The sequence below is a fragment of the Syngnathus acus genome, chromosome 11 (assembly GCF_901709675.1).
Source record: "Syngnathus acus chromosome 11, fSynAcu1.2, whole genome shotgun sequence".
NCBI lineage: Eukaryota > Metazoa > Chordata > Actinopteri > Syngnathiformes > Syngnathidae > Syngnathus > Syngnathus acus.
In genome coordinates this window covers 3,703,731-3,722,433 of record NC_051096.1, presented here as the reverse complement: position 1 = coordinate 3,722,433, position 18,703 = coordinate 3,703,731, and the positions used below count along the sequence as shown (strand labels likewise).

General features: G+C 49.8%; 2 protein-coding genes across 4 annotated transcripts; both read right to left on the bottom strand.

The window, feature by feature from the left end:
• Positions 1-1,533: 1,533 nt before the first annotated feature.
• Positions 1,534-2,920, bottom strand: LOC119129955 (trypsin-like). The gene is made up of 5 exons (XM_037263379.1): positions 2,815-2,920; positions 2,420-2,576; positions 2,083-2,336; positions 1,789-1,925; positions 1,534-1,725 (listed from the first exon to the last, which is right to left on the bottom strand). Exons 1-5 carry the CDS (start codon positions 2,852-2,854, stop codon positions 1,576-1,578), a joined length of 738 nt encoding a protein of 245 aa, XP_037119274.1. The 5' UTR covers positions 2,855-2,920; the 3' UTR covers positions 1,534-1,575.
• A 172-nt stretch (positions 2,921-3,092) lies between these two features.
• Positions 3,093-18,253, bottom strand: kmt2ba (lysine (K)-specific methyltransferase 2Ba). Of its 3 annotated transcripts, XM_037263378.1 has the most exons (38): positions 17,858-18,253; positions 15,872-17,177; positions 15,637-15,809; positions 15,484-15,564; positions 15,221-15,380; positions 13,689-13,980; positions 13,429-13,490; positions 13,110-13,337; positions 12,937-13,034; positions 11,505-12,194; positions 11,275-11,388; positions 11,058-11,204; positions 10,876-10,968; positions 10,666-10,783; positions 10,487-10,603; positions 10,214-10,404; positions 10,064-10,147; positions 9,866-9,964; positions 9,718-9,794; positions 9,543-9,652; positions 9,386-9,465; positions 9,180-9,314; positions 8,940-9,098; positions 8,752-8,869; positions 8,591-8,669; positions 8,350-8,516; positions 8,118-8,276; positions 7,076-8,008; positions 5,938-6,982; positions 5,759-5,854; positions 5,581-5,676; positions 5,402-5,496; positions 5,212-5,337; positions 4,877-5,129; positions 4,690-4,800; positions 4,531-4,614; positions 4,328-4,457; positions 3,093-4,234 (listed from the first exon to the last, which is right to left on the bottom strand). In XM_037263378.1, exons 1-38 carry the CDS (start codon positions 18,149-18,151, stop codon positions 3,959-3,961), a joined length of 8,676 nt encoding a protein of 2,891 aa, XP_037119273.1. In that variant the 5' UTR covers positions 18,152-18,253; the 3' UTR covers positions 3,093-3,958. The 3 variants fall into 3 exon arrangements, with proteins under 3 accessions (XP_037119273.1, XP_037119272.1, XP_037119271.1); XM_037263377.1 differs by having other exon boundaries at positions 5,938-8,008; positions 9,561-9,652; XM_037263376.1 differs by having other exon boundaries at positions 5,938-8,008; positions 15,221-15,377.
• Positions 18,254-18,703: the final 450 nt, after the last annotated feature.

Here is an 18,703-nt window from a genome sequence, read left to right as displayed (position 1 = left end):
TATATTCATTTAATATTATTTGAAAAATATCAATAATTTTTGCCTATTGCTTAGTGCTGGGGCATGAAATATTAATATTAAAATCATAAAAATCTAATTGAAAATAATTAAAATTAAAATAATGCAACAAATTAAAACAACAAATAAAACAACTTATACTGTACTTATTTTTGCGTGACATTTTTTTTTTTTTACAAAATTCTCACACAAAACTTTTAAACTATTTTACCCTTTTTTTTTTTTACATCCCTTATGATTACACACAAAACCTACATAGCTTGAAATGTATAAAATGTGTCTGTGTTGCTGAGAAAGGTTTTTTCTTTTACCACATTCTCCACTGTCTTCAATGCTGATGACTTCTGAAGCTTTTTATCGGGAGTCTGATAAAACAATAAACAAGACACAATGAGTGCACACAACACCACAGCGCCCTCATCTGGCAATCAGAAGCATTACATCTCAAAAGATATTAAAGTAAAAAAGAAAAACAGACGAGAATTTTACTGTAATACAACCTGCAAAATAATATTAGACATGTAAAACTTAATTATCGTTGATACTGTCATGATTTATGCTTTGGAAGAGGTTTTAAAAGGTTAATTGGGGCGGCAACGTCGTCGTTGCATCGTACCTGTTAGCATTTCTCGTTCGACGATAACTTCATGTTTTAAATAAAATACACAGTATGTTTGTGCGTTCGTCACTGGTTTAATTATTTGAAAATTTGCTTAAAGCTTACCTTTGGGTTCAACTTGCCTTGTGTAACGGGAAAGAAAAACAAAACCCAAGACGTCAATCAAGTGCTGCCGAAGTTTGTGACGAGTTGTGATTGCTAAGTTGCGTTCAAATCTATGGGACAAGTCTATATCCAAACCCATGACATTCAGTCGTGATAAATAAAGTAACAATAAAAATAATAATAAAATGACCTAAACTGTTTACTGATAGTGGAAATGTCTAAGCAAACAAATGTAAGGGCTATCCTTATTTTTGTTTGCGTAAACATTATCTTCAAAATTACAGTTTTCCAGTATAGACTCCAAACGCACCATTTGTAGTTTTTGTTGCATGTTGGTGAAGATGTAAACGGGTGATAAAGCTTATTTACGTATTAGACTAATAAATAATGCTAAAATATGTAATTGTGTATGTGATATTCTTTACATATTGCTCGTTTTTCCTCCATTCATTAATTGTAAATGATTTCTCTAAGTATAAACTGTGTTAATGAGCTTAATAAATACATTTTAATTCATCAAGTGTAGGGAAAAATGTAGAACTATTAAAGTGTCTATGCTGCCTTTTACTTGAAACTTGCTAACGTCTATTTTACGCTAAAATAGTTGTCGAAGGTTCAATTTCATTAACTTGCACAAAAATACACCAATTTAACTGCACTGACATTATATTAAAATATATATATTAGGATGTATTTAATTTCCACAGGCCTAATAACGTGGGCATTTGTACAAAGAAAACATATTTTTGATATTTTGGCGGTTTTCTACAATAAGTGGAAAGCAAACATTTAAAACTGACATTTATTGAATAACCAAGGTGCTTGTCAATGACTTAATAATTCCTCATGACGTTGTTGATCCAGCTGTTGTAGCGACACACGCGGGCGTACACGCTGGGGTGACCCTTCATGGCGCAGTCGTAGCCCCAGGAGACCACACCCTGCAGCTCACCGTTGCAAACCAGAGGACCGCCAGAGTCCCCCTGAAGACGCACGAACAGTCGGCGGTTAGTTGGATTTATGTATTTACATTGACGTAGGCGTACCTGGCAGCTGCTGGCGCCGCCCTGCATGAAGCCGGAGCAGAGCATGTTCTGGGTAAAGAGGTGCGGGTAAGCGTTCTTGCAGATCCTGTCATCAATGATGGGCTGCCTCAGACACTGAAGCCTGTCGGGGAAGTTGTCTGAAGGAAAGGAATGAATAAAATAAAATATCCTGACACGGATGGGACAAAATGTCAATAAAGCAAATGACGTAAAATAAAAGTCCCGAATTTACTTCATTTGCTACAAGACGGCGGCAAAGCACATTTATTTTCTTCCCCGCAAACAATGACTTACTGCCAGGGGCGGCCATATTGCCCCAGCCGGACACCAAGCAGTTCTCGTCGGCGAAGGTGCAACGAGAGGGCAGCGCCACGGTGCGGACGTAGTTGTTGAGGGCGGCCGGGCGGCTCAGCTTGATCAGCATGATGTCGTTGTCCAGGTTTTGGCTGTTGTACTGCGGGTGCTTGACCAGCATGGCTGCGTCGATCCACTGCTCCGTGCCCTCGTTGACGGCGATGTTATGCTCGCCCAGACGCACTTGGACGCGGCTGGGAGAGGCAAACTTTAGTTGCTGCTGTTTTGGTTAACAATTTCACTTTGAAGTTTTAAAAAAACAAATTCTTCTACTCACGACTTGTAACAGTGGGCAGCGGAGACCACCCACTGACTGGAGATGAGGGAGCCACCGCAGAAATGGTAGCCGGCGTTGAGCGACACCTGATAGGGGACCGAGTGACGGGGGCACTCAGAACCCCCGACAATCTTATCGTCCTGCTCGGCGGCAACAACTGGCAAATGGTACAGGAGGCTTAGAAATTGTTTTGCTAATACACGATATGCAATTTGGCGGTTGAACTAAATAACACCAAAGTACTACTTTTATGCATTTGTTTTAAAAAGTACATCTACTTTTAGCAAGTGCAATACAAAAAAATATGACATAAAAAAGTGGCACCATGGTAGTTATAGGAATACAAAATAGTTAGCTGAAATCTATTCATGAGATTTTTGGGGGAATTTTCTTACATGCTGCACCGAGCAAAGCCAGCAGAATCAGGGCCTTCATGTTGATGTGTGTGCTTGACTGTCCTGAGCAGGAGGCGGTGGATTTATATACACACACGTGGGCATACGCACACACACTAATGGCAATCTCAAGGTCAGCTTGAGTTGGAGGAAAAAAGGCACAAAAAATTTTAGCTGGGAAAACAAGCATATGGCTGGAATGACCTTGAGTCATATAAGCAGTGGCCTGCCACTATCTTCATGCGACTTCTACGTGGACACAAATTAGAAAACAATCGTTATGGAACAAACAACATTGGAACTTTATTGAACATAAATTAAAAAAAAAAAAACGCAGGTAGAAAAATATGTAACAGGTTTAGAAAGACCTTTTTATACAAGTATTTACAAACACAAAAGCTGAAAACACCTTCAGTGAACCCCCCCCACCCCAAAATAAATGTGAATTTGGACAGGCAACAGTGGTTGTCAAATACCTGCAGGTCAATCAATTTAGGTTAGTAATTATGCTGCGTTACGTGTTGTCATATTTGGGACTTTAACTTTTATTTTTTTTGAAGAACAAAATGTTTCATCAGGAGGTAGAACACATGGAAACATTGACGTGGCTGGAAATTTTCCCCACCTCAAAACGCAAACTACCATTTTTAATCCAACTTGCAAACGTTTCAAGCACAAAAGGGCTTACTCCATAAAGATTTCTTTTTCAAATATACAAAAACAGAATAACCTATAAAGGGACAGTGCAAAAGCATTGTATTATTTCTTCCTAAAAGACACAAAATGAACAAGACCTGCGGGATCATCACAGATTTTCTGAGAGGATGGTTAAAACAATTTGAACTCTACCGGCACCTCAGTAAACCCAAACTGAGCGACTACAGCATGAGGCTGCCACGACGGAAAACAAAATAACAAAAAAGGATTGCGTCTGAGCAATAAATAAATATTCCCCTGCGACAAAACGGAACAAAAACAATTGTGTGGAGTAAAAGAGCATCACAGCGCCTTGTGCAAAGTCTGTGATTGACCATGATGACATTCTCTCCAGGTTGTGACGCTCAAGTACTCTTCTTGTCGTAAAATGTTATTCAACGGAGGTGGGAATTCCCCGGAGGCGTGTCTAAGTCCTACCTTCGGGCCGCTAGTTAAGGTAGCGACGGCAGCGTCGGGCGGCGCAGTTGCAACGCAACTTGCTCTCGTCGTCCTCGATGGGGAACTTGTAGTCGTAGGTGAGCTCCTCGCCGCGGTAGATCTTGCGCAGTGCGAAGATGACGATGTGCTTGCGGCCGTCCACGTTGATGACGCGCGAGTAGCAGTTGGGCTCGCACGAGTGGTTGATGAAGCGCGCCGCGTTGCCCTGCATGGTGGCGTCCACCACGTCAAAGTCGTCGATGCGGAACATGTAGCAGCCGATGCCCTGAGAAGGCGGGGGGGGCGTTGATTTGAAATGTTTTTTTTAATCTTCTCCTTTGGAGGAGTGAAACTCAGGCGTGTTATGTGACTGACTTACTTTGCCGTCATAATATTTCTCCCGCTTATCCGTCAGCACTGAGCGGATAACGGTGCCGGCGTACTCGATGACCATTTCTCCCGCTTCGATGATCCTCTTGCAGAAAAGCCCTCGGCCGTGGATGAGAGACCTGCGGGAAAAGTAAGATACGTAAGACTCGGGATTCCATCTGACGGCGAGACGTTGGTCCGTTGTTACGTCACCGGTAAACGCCGACGGCTTCCTTGGATGTTTTCTCCAGGTGGCGAAATCTCATGGCCATGGGAAGCTCACTGCTGGTGGCACGCCTGATGGAAAAGTACAGCGGGGACATGTGACCACTTCTGTCTTGTTGCCGTTTTGCTCGTTTCCAAATGACTGACCTGGACGACTTGAGCGGGAACTCGTCGTCCTCCTCGTCATAGGGGCCGAGCGAATCTGGGGGCGCTCGGTGCTGAGACGCCAGGAAGTCGAACATGTCGAACGTCGCTTTCCTGTTCACACACACACACGCAAAAAAATGTGTCAAATCCAATTCATGCATGGAGCAAAAACAAAATGGCAGCGCACCGCATGTAGACTTCGCCGCGGGCGCAGCCGCTGGGGTTGAGCGGCAACTCCTCCTCGATGTCGCTGCAGCGGTGGAAGCGGAAGCGGTGGCTCTTGCAGTCGCCGGCGCCGCGCAGCTGCTCCAGCAGGAAGATGACGGCGTCGTGCACCACGCCAAGCACCCGCGGCCCGCTCATGCCGCCCAGGGGAAACTGCCCGAGGCGGAAGGCTGCCCGCGCCTCTTGGACGCCGTCGATCACGGCGCGCCAAGCCACTGGCGAAAGGAGACGATAGGGAACGGCGCACGTGTTTTTCTTCTGGTCACAGATGGCGTCTGAAAGACATTTGATTCTTACCCTCCATGCTGTTAGCTTTGACGCTAAAGCCGTCATCGCTGGTGATTTCAAAACGCAGGTGAGGCTGGTTCATGTAGCTCCTCTTTTTGTTTTTGGGCAAAGGGACCTCGTCCTCAGAACTGCAACCTAAGCGAGAGAATTTTTTGTCACTGCTGCTTCATTCATTTTGACATATTCTAGGGGGGCAAACCTGCAAGGGGGCCCCAATCGGATAGGTCTCCATGGCGAGCGCTGACCCACTTGTGTGATCCAGCCCAACTGCTCACGCTCTCCACATTCGGAGTCCTGAGCATAACACGGAATAATCAGCAAATAAATATTATGTTTACAATAAGTAAAATGTAAAAAAAAAAAAGCCGATGGGCTGACCTTGGGGACACTGGCAGCGCTGGTGCCGTAATTCTCAAATTCTCCTTGTCCACATCGGGAACATCTTTTCCAGGCTGGATTTTAATTTTGGGATATCTGTGGAAGGGAGCGAGACAATTTAAAAATATGAGTTTACGGGCCCAAAGATTGCAGAGGTGTTCTCGCCCAATGCACTTGCCCTTCTTGGCTTGCAAGCAACCGTCGCCGCCCGGCGCTGATGTTCACGTTGCAGGATGCGGTGTCTTTGTCTGCAACCTCCGTCTTTCGCTGAGTTCTGCGGTGCACAAATGTTTGGTACAGATTACGGGCCACATCTTTTGGGCATCTCCGTGTGTGAGATCTTCAGACAAGACTGACCCGTATTCCTGATGATACCCGTGATCACTGGAAGGCTCCTTCAGGATGTCCATCTTGGCCTTTTTTCTTCTGTAAGCGATGGTGCTAGGGAGCTTGACACGTACTTTAGGCGCACTTGTCATCTGTGGGTTGTAAGTTGGCACGCTGATACGGACACTTGGGGACACTGCGGCTCCGCCGGCTGACTCGTGGCTGATCTTCTGCTGGGCGTCTTGGCGTTGAGGAGGTACGGCAGGTTTGCCACCCGTGCCAAGGAGGATGATGGGCTTGGTCCTTGGGGGCTCAGCCTGGGATTCCATGGATCTGTTCATAATCGCTTGAGCCGTTTCAGCTTCCGACAAAATCGAGGCGGGATTACGCTGCACGGTGACGGCCGGCGGGGGGCTGGTCACGCGTTTAATGGGCACCACTCGGTAGATGATTTTGTGGTTGGGCGCCGGTGTGGTGGGCACGCTGGCGAGCTGGGTGCCAGCGCTAGGTTTGATCGTAACGCGAGGGATGGGTCGCTTCAAGGCGTTGCCCTTGTGGAGCATTTTGGCAATTTGGCTTATCTTGCTGTAAGTGGGAGAACTTGTGTTGAGCGTTTGATACGTGTTGGTTCTGGGGTTCTTCAGCAGGATCTGACCTTCACTGTTGACTAAGAGCACCTGAGGGGTCGGCGCGACACTGGCGGCTGCCGCCGAAGTGGGAATCATCAGCTGGGTGGGTTGCTGTGACGCAACGGGCTTGTCCAAGCGGATGGCGACGGTTTTGCCTCGCATGACGGCGGGTTGGACGTTTAAAGCGTTCACCCCGTTGAAGAGAATGGGCGAGGCGACAGCGTTCGGGGCGACGGAGGTCACAAGCTGGACTGACCTGGGGGGCAGCAGCACCTTGACCTTCGGCGGCTGCTGCTGCTGCTGAGGGACGACGCGCTCTGGCAAAAAGGACTTGATTTGGGCAGTGTTGCGTATTTTTTTGACAATGACTCTTTTTACTGGCAAGTTTTTAGGCTCGGGAGAGTAGTCCGGGTCATTAGCGTCGTCTTTGAAGCCTTCGGTGGAGTCTGTGGAGGACGCATTGTCATTTTCATCGGCTTGCGTCTTACTCGCAGACATCAAACCGACGTCGTTGTTGGCGTCGGAACTCCCGGCGGTACCTTCTAGAAAATCGGCCTTGGCAGATGCGTCGCCATCCATCAGCACCTCCTCGCTTTGCACCATGTCGAAAGCGTCGAGGAAAACAGGGGCTGGCTGATCTACGGAGAAGCTGCCCGCCGCGCTCGTACCTTGTTCTACCTCGTGGCTAGAATCCAACCTCTTGAGCGCGATCGTCAGCTGCTTTGTGGGCGAGTTGTCATCGGTGTGAATGGGAGCGCCGCCGCTTCCCGCGTCGCCGGCCTCCTCGCTGCAGTCGCTCTCGGAGCCGTCGTCGGCGCCGTCCAACTGCGAAATGGAGGGCGTGGAGGGCAGGGCTGATGTCTGCGAGCCACCAGCTGCCTCGCACACGACGGTGCGGGTAAGTTGAACACTGTGGTCTTCATCTTCGGAGTCTGCTTCCGGGATTTCCGCATCCAGCCGGCCGCCTGGCAACATGTTATCACTCAGCAGCGTGTCCTCAAACGCGTTGAGGACCGAGGCCACCGCAACCTCGGTGTCAGCGTCAAACACTGTGTAAGGCAGCTCCAAGTGTCCATCTGCGTTATCGGGGGCTAGCGAGATGCCGTTTGTCGTCGCCACGGCCGCGTCCTCCGTCTCGGACGACTCCAAGAAATCTTGGGGAACCTCGGCAGACACGGGAGTGGTGATCTTGAACGCGTGCCTTCCCCTGGGGGAGCCGTGGCGAGGCGAAAACCCGGCGGACATGGGTCGAGGCGGCGAGCCCCAGCCGGGCGAGAGGGAGTTCTGTCGCGATAAGGGAGGAGAGCTCGGCGAAAAGTTGGAAGACCTCGGCGGGGGAGCGCAGCAGGACTGGATGGGGCTGCCAGTCGGGGAGGAGCTGCAGCGGCTCCTGGATGAAAGCCTTCGGCGGCGCTGAGTGTTCTCCAGGTCCCGCAGAGTGAAAATATGATGCGATTTGGAAGCCGCCGAACCTGAAATGAAAAGTTAAGAAACTGAACTACGCATTTCAAATTTATGGATTCATCCTCAACATATAAAAATGGACTGAATTGACTTGCAAACATCTTTCTGCCTGTATACCTGGAGACGGGAGAGGTCGGGAAGTCCCCCCCGCGGGCCTCCTGGTCTGCGAGTAGCTGTGGTGCTTGTACGGCGAATTGTGCAATTTGGAGTTGGGCGATGGAGTAGCAGATGAAAGTGGGCTGGACGTGGCGCTTAAAGCGTCCGGAGTCTCCATATCTGGGAGGGACATCATCACACATTTAAGCACCTAAACACCATTGAAGAGTCACGAGCGACAATGGACTGTTACCCCTGCGCAAGTTGGGACTGTGGACGATGGTTTGATTCTCCTCTTGATCGTACTTCATGAGGAGCTCCTGTTCCTCGCCGGGCAGGGGGCTGCTGACCTCCGTCACCTTACAGGTGTACTTGCAGTGTCGGCGCGGATCCACAGTGCTCCAGTATAAACGAGAGCACCTCAAATAAAAACGGACAAATTAATTTCGCATCCTAAATGATCTCAAGTTTACATCACAAAGAGGTCGGCTTACTGGTATCCGACAGGGTATAACATCCTCCCGTTGGATGAGATTTCTGACAGCACGCCGAGTTTCTGGATTTGCAGAGACCCTAAAAAACAGAAGTTACGTTTGTAGTCATCATAGTCGTGGATAATACTAAAAAAGATAACCACGGTATTGTAATCAAATACCAATGGTCATATTGATGGATTCAGGCTCGAGGCCTGTGAGGAACTTCCTCTTCAGCGTGATCCCTTCAAAGTCGACGTAGACGCGCCGCGAAACTTCAAATCCGTCCCCGGACACAACCTGTGGTTATAAAACGAATTAGTATCCTCAAACGTTTATTAAGAGTAGCAACAGCATTGCTCACACACACCGCCGCACTGACGAGATCCGTGTGTTTGTAGCAGTAGACCTTCCGGTCCCGCTGGAAAACACAATCGTGGGCTCGCGCGCACATGAAGTGGAAGTTGCTCTGGCAGGTGGAGAGGCAGCAGCCCACCGTGGCACCCGACAGCCCACAGCGGTCGCAACGCTGACGAGACAGAACGACAACAAAAACAGTGAGCGGCTCTCTCCGTCTGGAACGACCAAGCGCGGTTCGATGTTTACGTACCAAGTGGCGCCCCCTGTAGACGGCAGTGTGTACTTGATGTAGGGCGCCGTTGTTCTCGGAAACTTCCGCCGACCAGATGCAGCAGTTGATGTGGGCCCACTCGTTCTGGCCTAAGTACAGCAGTCGTCCTTCATCCTGTTAAGATGTTGATTTGAATTGTGACATGGTGCAACAACAACAACAACAAAAATGCAACTTCATCTTACTCTGGGAGCAGAGTCACCATGGCGTTGACACAAAACACACTGTCGGCAGTCTTTGACGGCTTCCACGTCCTTCATCGCACCTGCATGGGGCAAAACTGTTACATTCCAACCCGTTGGTCCCCAAATAATTGTGAGCCAATGCGGCTGCCTTTCATACCTTTCCCCGCCTGCGTGCCTTTGCTCTCCCGAGGCTGGTACGTCCTCTGCGTCCACTGCGCATAGCTGTGCTCCTTCGAAGGCGGGATTACCGCTTCGGGGAGCATGCTGCTGCAGAGCAAAGGATGTTGGTAGGTTTGTGGACGAGTCACCACCGGTGTGTGCATTGGACTTACCTTGGCAGGTCCTCGGAGAATGACCTCAACTTGTTTTGATGGTGCGCAGGAAGCCAGGGGAAGACTTGGACCATCAACTGTCGGAACAAGCGATAGTTATGTTAGAATAAAAGGCCAGACTATTTTAAATTGTCTCTTTTAAGCTTACTTTGGCATAGTGCTCCCTGGCCTGAGCAATGGCGTTGTCATCGTCTTCCTCCTTCAGCCACTTTCGCATCACAGAAACGACATCGGCATGGAATGCTTTCTGAGTGGGTGAAAGAGAGCAGTGGGAGGTGTCAAAGTTATACTGTACATATGTAGCATTATTTTTAGCAGCATTTCTCACCGCTGAACTCATACTCACAATGGATGTGTAATTGCCCCCTTTCAACTTCTCGTCCATGGCTTGGAGATCACACGCTGGTGTCTGTTCCCCGACTAACTCGGACTAAAGTGCAAACGCATGCTCGTTAGGAGCAGCAAATAATGACAACTGCTTCCGTGGGCAGCGTACCGATTGGCAGAGCGCCAGATGCTGAGTGGCGTCGGCGGCGAGGAGTCCGGCCAGCACCTCCCGCAGGCCGAGCAGCAGTTGGCTTTGCAGAAGCTCCCTTAGGCTTTCGTCCTCACCGGTAAGGCGACGGCACGGGGAGCAGGTGAAGACGGCGTCTTGGGGTCGGCTCGACAGCAACCCCTTAAGCTCCTCTGCAATGGGAGACAAACCAAAACGCTACATGGACTGAGGCTCGAGAAGACAAAAGCACAAACAGCTGCAATGCAAGCTCACCTGAGAGACCCTCACAGGTGTGATGTACCCAATGCTTGCATCTTGAACACTCAATCATCCGCTCCCGCTGGCTGCTGTCGTCGTCGTAGCACTTGCTGCAAACGGTGCAGAAGTCGCCTGTGTAGACATTGCGTGTCAGTCGTTACCATGTCGGGAAACAACTTCAGTCGGCGAGCAACCTTTTTCGTAAAGAACGGTGCAGTCGGGGCAGAAGTTCTCGGCGTGGTTCCAGGCCACGTCCCAGGATTTTCCGGGCGTCACCCCGCAGCTTTTGCAGCGGATGCAAGTCATGCAGAGCTGCGGGGCAAAAAGAAAATGGTCAGAAAACTCACAATAAAAAAATTTCATGAAAAGTTATTAACTTAGATAAAAATATATTTAAAGACAACCCAGGGTAGACTGCAGTTCATTGGTTTGGGGTATGTTGGTCCCAAGCAGGAAGGATGGTAGGAGGTTTGGCATCTCTTGCATTGCAACACAGGCTGCAGAGAAATAACAGTGTGAGTGGAGCCAAGCTTATTTCGAACGCGCTCGGCCGATGGCACTGCAAGCCAAAAGTTGGCTTTCGCACCTTGGACAGCTTGCTTCTGCGCCCACACACGTGGCAGAACTTGCAGCGTCGGCAGCACCAGTTCTCCTTGTTCCCCGCCAGGGGCCGCTCCTCGGCCGAGAGGCAGAAGTTGTGGAAGGGCTCGCAGCATATCTGGCAGAAGATCATCTGGGAGCAAAGATCAGGTCATTCGGGAGAACGAGAATCAGGCAGGAGGTGGACTGAAGGGCTGGGTTACCTCATGACGACCTTTGCTGGCACACAGCAGACAGACGGGCTGAGGTGTGCTGGTGACAGACGTGAGGACGCTGAGGCCACCCATTAACCACACGTTTTGAATTGCGCAATCCTCCTGGGGGGGGGGGGGGGGGGGAGACCATTGTCTCCTTTAATACTACAATTCTACTGTGCCGTTTCCAGATCCCTTTTTCCACCCGAGGGACGTTAACGGCAAACATGCAAGCCTACCTTAAAATCCACACGGATCCTTGTCTTGTCAAGCAGCGGGCCCTTCTGGGGAAATCCGCTAGGAAACCCCACAGGGGCGCTGTGCGACGAACCCTCTGCGGCATTCTGGGAAGGAAGGAGACAGTGTGGGTCAGTTCCCGGCGGCCTTTGCAGCCCCATTCCTTCTTGTCCGTCTTGGCCATCATCCCGGGCACCGTCGGCTTCGTCCACCGCGACTTCTTTGTCGCTCAAAGCACCGAGCTGCCGCCGCTGCGACGGCGCGTCCCCTTGAAAGCGCAACGTGGTCGCGACCTCTGTCAGAGCGGAGTGGCATGTGGACTTTGGGCTCCCTTGGGGTGGTGGCGACTCACGCCCGTGCAATGCGCCCCGTACCGCAGGTGGGGGCAAGCGGTGCAGTCGCAACACGAGGACACGTGAAAGGGGCGGCGGTTCAGGCGGACTCCCCGTTACGAGCTGCGGCGCGATGGCATGCAGTGCGTGCGGCTCGCTAGGCTGCGTAAGGGGCCGCATCAATTTGGGCTCAGATTGTTTTAGGTATGGATCCAGGCGCTGGGGCGACTGCGGCAGAGGATCGGGGAGGCGGTATAAGTGTACTCTGAGCTCCCGCTGTAGTTTGGACACGGGGCTTCCGGGTGGGCCGGGACAGGGGAACGTATCGCTGGGCGCCGTCTCTTCCGTGTTCTGCAATCCCTGCGGAGGAGGGGACTGCCTAAGCCAACCAGCCATACAGGTTCCAAACGCTACACTTGCATAGAGGCGCATGCAATAGACAAAGGAAAGAGGCCTCCTGTCAGGGCACTACTGGATGTTAGCCAGGGTAAGTAAGCAAGTAAGTAAGGCGGGTGTCAAAGGTCAAGAGTATACAGAGGCATGCTTGTTTTGAAGTCTGCTGGTTTTGGCAAAGGGCAAGTAACATTTTAATTCAATTCCCCATAAAAAATAGTACGGTAACCTTATTTCCTCAAACTTCCCAGAAAATAAATCATGCAGCCATCTCAGTTCATCAGCACAACTGCTCGCACACATGCTAACCAAAACAGCAGCACCTACCCACGCACGCAAACTGCCTATTGGGACGATTTCAAGCGTTTTAATGTTTGCGGTCAACTTCATTTCACTTCTTACGGCCACTCGGGAATGTTGCGTGCCTCCACATCTCCGTTTGCTTTTGGTTGCATTTCTATCTAGCAGTACCTTTTCTTTATTTAAACACCATTTTCACTAATAGAGGTCAGTGGACAAAATAAGAAAAAGAAAAGAGGCCAGAGAAGGAAATTGCTTGGAAGTTGTCTTCTTGCTAGGAATTTCTCAGACTGCCAATCAAATTTAGCAAGAAAACAATAGCAGGAAGTCAAAGTATTCCAAATAATTTAGCCCAGGAGTTTAAAAGAGCTACATGGGAGGAAAGATAGACGCTTGCAGGCAATATTACCTTGTAGGCTCTTGGTCTGCCTCCTTTGGAAAATGGCCGCCGTTGCTTCACCACCTCGTGAGCAGGATCATGACGTGTCGACAGTCCATGTCCGAGATCTCAAAAAGAACACAAACCTTAGAAACAGTTTTTTTGGGGGGTTTTTTTCAAAGCACTGGAGAGTTGTTGTCTACCTTGCCTGGTGACCATTTTCTCCTTTTTGAATGCTCGTCCCTCTTCCTCTGCCTCTTCTTCCGACTCGGATTTGAGCAGGCTGCTGAAGGACCGCGGCGTGATGTCACGCAAGGAATGCTTTCGAATTTTGGTCGGCACTAAGGGCAGCGACTTGGGCGACTCCTCGGCGGCGCACCAGTTGCCGTCGTCGCTGCTTGACAACGGTGCTGAAATCTGCCGGGCGCGGACTGACAAAATGGAGGCAAAACACAGTTAATTTTATTTTTTGGGAGAATAACCTTCCCCATTATCTGGACATAACAAACCTATTACCAATACCTGTAAATTGTTTGACAATGCGCTCCGTCTTGGTTGCTTCAATTCTATCGCACCTCCTGTATCTGTTGACAATACAGCACAAAAATGTGTTAATCTTTCATAAAATAAATAATATTTCTTTAAAAATACTGCTGTGCTTGCTAACTTTCTGTGCAATTTTATTTTCTTCACTTCACCCTCTGGGGGAGTGGGAGCACCACCTAGTGGCCAGAGTGAGCAAATGCTCATTTGAATGGACGTACACAACGACAATTCCTTACATGCAACATTGCCGCCTCTTGTTGGGCCCGCCAAACTTGGGCTTGTCCCGACAGTTGGTACACTTGGCGCAATCCGTGTCCACCAGGCAGCCTCGGCACATGCCGCAGCGCCGCGAACGCACGCCGCCGGGCTTGTAGCGGCTCAAGATTTTGCGCTTTCTGTAATTGCGGCCTCGCCGCCGCCCGCGCCGCCGCCAATGCTTCTGCTGATCCTCGAGGGGTTCCTGGGAGACGAGCCACTGAGCTCCGCTCTCCGCCGAGATGTCCTCGTCCTCGTCGTCGTCTGCGACATCTGCAAGCAGGAAAGGGAGTGGTTGGATAGCGACTCAAAAGTGTATTAGCACATTTAACAGGAGCCGCAGGCTGCTATTTATGACTAGGGGTGGCAATAAAAATCAATGTAATTTTATTTAAAAAAACAAATATGGGTGGTTAAGATACTATAAATCACAGGATATGGCATTCATGGACCATTATGGAGAAAAGACCAGACCAGAAGGGCAGAACAAATAAGATAAGCAATGGATGCAGACAGCTTGGATGAGCAAAATGGAGAATTCATGTTGAAGACCCCGCCAGCATATAACATTTCGGCCAGGCAGAGAGTTCCAGCTGGCTCTTTAGGTGTCTTGTGTGCGAACGTGAATCCATGAAGGCAGGTTTTTGGACAACAAGCTACAATTGCGTCTAGCTACCACAAGGGGGTGGCAAAGCACTACTTTTAAATTACATAGGTGACTTGTCTTACTGGACAGGGCTTTTGCTGGAACAAAAACGGTGAATAAACGGGATTTGGAGCAAAGAAAAATATGAGGAGTCCCAAATAATGCACAGTAAAAAAAAAAAAAAAAAAAAGAAGAAAGAAAAAAATACTTCTGTATTCTGTCTAGCGTTTTTGTCCGTGTCTTTTGTGTCGACATTGCAGATGAACATAGCCATATTCTTGCGAATATGCAAATTAGTGTATTATGCGTGATGTGTGCGTATTCTTTGAATGTGGTGTGCGATTGTCCCTACGTGTGGCTTCAGGGCAGCGAGTCTAATGGTCAAACAGCACTTTCTCACCTCATACAGAGTGATGGCCGATCGACCAGTGTTGGGTAAAGCTTTCCAACAGCGGTGGCTAATCTGTGTGTGACAAAAGATAATTTTTGCTGGCAAATAATTGACTTACAACTACATTGAGCTTAAAAGAAAAGGTTTGTATTTTTCTTGGAGGGGGGGGGGGGGGGGGGGGGGGGAATTGGTGAGTCGTGGGTTTTTTTTTATTGGGGGAGGTGGCTTTAAGCTTTACGGTTGCTGCAAGTGCACTGTGATGTGCTAACGTGAAGATATTTTGGATGCCTTCTCAACTGCCCTCTTATTTGTCTACTCGCTGGCTTGAACGGAGGATTGAAACCAAACAAAAGGTAATCTACACGGTTTGTGTCACACAAGAGGATCGGTCGGGACTAAAAATGGTTGTGCACTTTTTGTCCAATGTGCCAGTTTGCAAAAAAGAAAAAAAAAATACAGGTGTACTTGGAGCGTACCTTCAATTGCGGGGGAGAAGGTGATCCCCTCCCTCTCGTGCAGCGGTAGGGCACTGAGTCGGGGGATGTCGTCGGGCACCATCGCCCGCGGCTGGCCCAGGGCAACCGCCGCCGCCCGGCAAACGTGCTTGATCCTAGGACCGCCCAGAGGTTGCTCCTGCCGACAGAGATGACGTTTGGAGAAATTACAATCACCAAATAATCAGTCATTATTACATGTTATAACCCTAAATAAAGAGATGAAGCACAAACAGGCTTCTTACCTGAGGACACAGTTTCGGCGCGCGGTTGCCTCTCCTTTTCCTCCGTCCCCTCACCGCCACCTGAGTGTCGCTGGAGCTCGACTGTTAGTACGGAAAAAGTCCCGATTATTTTGGCGTTTTCACGCACGGGTTGGAAAAGAACGCCATGCTCACCTGCGACAACTTGAACTGCTTCTGCTGGTCGATCTTGATGAGCTGCACTTTGGCTTTCTTCAGCAGGTGCAGCATCCTCCTGTTGGCTCCGCTCAGGCCCACCGCACGGTGCCCGGACACGCCCACCTCGGGGACCGCCGCCGCTGCGCCGACCTCACCGCCGCCCGCCGCATCTGCGCCGACAGAAAAGATGCTTAGGAGCATCGCATCTTCAAATAAAACGAGTCACGCTTACCATTCTTGTCGGCGTCTTGCGGGGATGTTTGCGAAGACGTCTTGGGGTCGCTGCGGACAACTACGGAGAGCTTCCTCACCACGCCAGGCGAGTTCGTTTCCTCCATGGTGAGTTTGGACCTGCGTCGCCTCCTCTTCTTGACGTGCACGTTCAAATCGTCCCGACGAGTGGCGGCGTTTTCAACCCGTGCGGAGGACTGGCCTCTCTTCTCTGCCAGCTTCAAGGTGAGCCGCTTGAGTTTCTTGTAAAAGTCCAGGTGACTGGTGGCAAGAATCGGTCGTGCGGTGAGCTTCGCCGATGGACGTGACCTGTCAGCCACGGGCGCGGCGTCCCCGTCCACATCGTAAAAAGAGTCTTGAGAGGATGTGCTGGTCTTCTCGTCTTCTTTGGGTGTGTTCTTGAGCCAGGAAGACAAGTGGCCTTTCGGGAAGGGCACCATGGCCTCATCCAAGAACCTCTTGGGCGTCTTGATGACGCGGGCCGAGCGTGCGGTGGTCACGGCTGAGGAGTCGCGCTGCTCCACCGTGGAAGCGGGTTCGGGTTCAGGCGGAACAGCAGCATGCTGCTCGGGGACGTACGCGTAGAACACGTGTTTGATGCGCTTCTTTTTGGGGCTGGCGGTGGGAGCGGGCAAGGCGGGTTTAACCTTCCTCCGCTTGCCAAATACGCACTTGCGATGGTATCGCTTGATGGCGCGATGCTCGGGCAGCACATGCGGCGGAGGAGACGACCTCCCTTCCAGAGGCATGGCCGCCTCCGGACCGCTCTGGGTGCCCGCCTCCGCACCGATCTCCGGGGACGCGGCCACTTCCTTCGTTAACTTTTTCCTCAGGCCGCGCTGCAGGGTCGCCGCCGACAGCCTGGCGCGCTTGGCGGGCCGCGGTGATGAGGCGGCGTCTGGCATTGTGACCTTGACTTTATCCTCCTGCCCCGCATTCTCGTCTGTTCCCGCTTCCTCGGTTTGTCCCGCTTCACCGAGACCAATCTTAATGTCATTTGCTTCTTGCAACATCTCCATCGGAGCCTCTTCTCTCCCTTTAACGTCCACCCATTCTTCCTTCGAGCACCACGGTACGATCGTCCCAATCAAACCTTCGTTTTCTTTGGAGTTTTGTGGCACAATCGTGCCGATCAGCCCGTCGTCTTCTTCTTCTTCCGTTTCTTCTTTGGCGCCTTGCGATACAATCTTCCCAGATTTGGTTGCAGGAGGTGATTTCACAACTTTGGGAGGTTGAACAGCTTTGGGAGGTTTCACTCTCCTGGATGAATGAGCCGTGCTTGCGCCAAAACCATCAAAGCTTTCCTCCTGAAGAAAAAAATACAAAGATAAGGAAAACCTATATTGTTTGACTTTTGTGGAGACCACAACGGGTGCTTTTAGAAAAGATCTTGAATTTGTACAAGAGGGCTGAGCAATGAGAAGTAACAATACTGGCAAAGTACATTTCAGTCAAACTATTTGTGTGCAGAAATTGTGCATGGTCCTTCAATTAACAAATGCTCAAACTGCTTTCCACCATGGAGTCAGCTGACAGCTCCAGCGTGGAAAGTATGACGATCAACTTGACCATTGTGACGTTTTCCCCACGACACGACGAAATAGATGCAAACCTCAAAACGAATGCAAGACGTAAATTTAAGAGGAGAGCTAGCGAAACTTTACTGCACGGTGCTCGTTTGCATAAACAACCGTGGCGAGCAGCTCAAGTTTCCGCCTTGTGGGGGGGTTAGACGGGAGTCGATATTTGTTAAAAACATGTTTGCGATATAAATGAGCAATTATTCCCCGCAGAAGCACAGGAAATCGGTGTTGGTCCGCGATGGAAGCCGAAGCTAAAGCTACATTGCCGCGAGTAAATCAAAGGGCTTCCACATCCTTTGTAATTCCTAAACAACAAGTGCACCCAAGCGCCATTTCTAGTGTGTTTAAAACAACTGAGACATTTTGTTGTCAAGGCGGTCTCGCTAGATGACTAGCTCGCTCACCTCATCGCTCGACTCGAAGCCCGTTTCCCCCAGCCGTCCATGCTTCTCGGCCACGCCGAGCAGGCGCAGCAAGGCCGGGTCGTCGCTCAACGCTAGGCCGATGTTTACGGGCCTCGGCCTTCCATCCGTCGATTCGTCGTCGTCCGAGCTCAGCCTTCCGCGTTTGCTTCGCTTGCCCAGCCGGAGTCGGCCGACACGGCTCGCGCACGGGCGGCCCGGGAAACGAGCTCGGGCGACCGTCTGGCCGCTCAAAGCCACCGCGGACGACGACAATCCGCCACCCGAAGCCGCCATTTTTTAGCACGACGTCACCGAGAAGAAGAGCGCGCTGTCTGCCGACGACGGGCGATGCGAGCACGCAAGATGGACCTAGAGTGCTCTCGGCCACTGCCAGAAGGCGCGAGATAGGAAGGGAAGACAAGTGCATCATGGGAAAAAAATATCTTATCGCCACTTTGTTTTGTTTGGGAGCACCACTTTCGTTACTTACTGTTTTTCCAAACGTATTCATAATATCTTAAATCATTTCGGTATCCATTTTGATAAAAATTGGTTTTTTTGAGCTATGAACATTTTATTCCGCAGCTCGTGACCTCTATAACAAGGAAAACTGCAGATGAATTCAATGTATAAAATATATCAATAAAATACAAATAAAGACAAAATATTCCAAAAATTTTAATTTAAATAATTCATCCTATGTAAAGACATTTAAAGTATATGTAAATACATACAAGCAGGTGAACAAACCTGTATCAACAAACTATCAACAACAGTCTCAAGAAAATTCAAAACAAATATTTTAGGGAATACACACTTGATGATAAATCAACATGTATATTTATC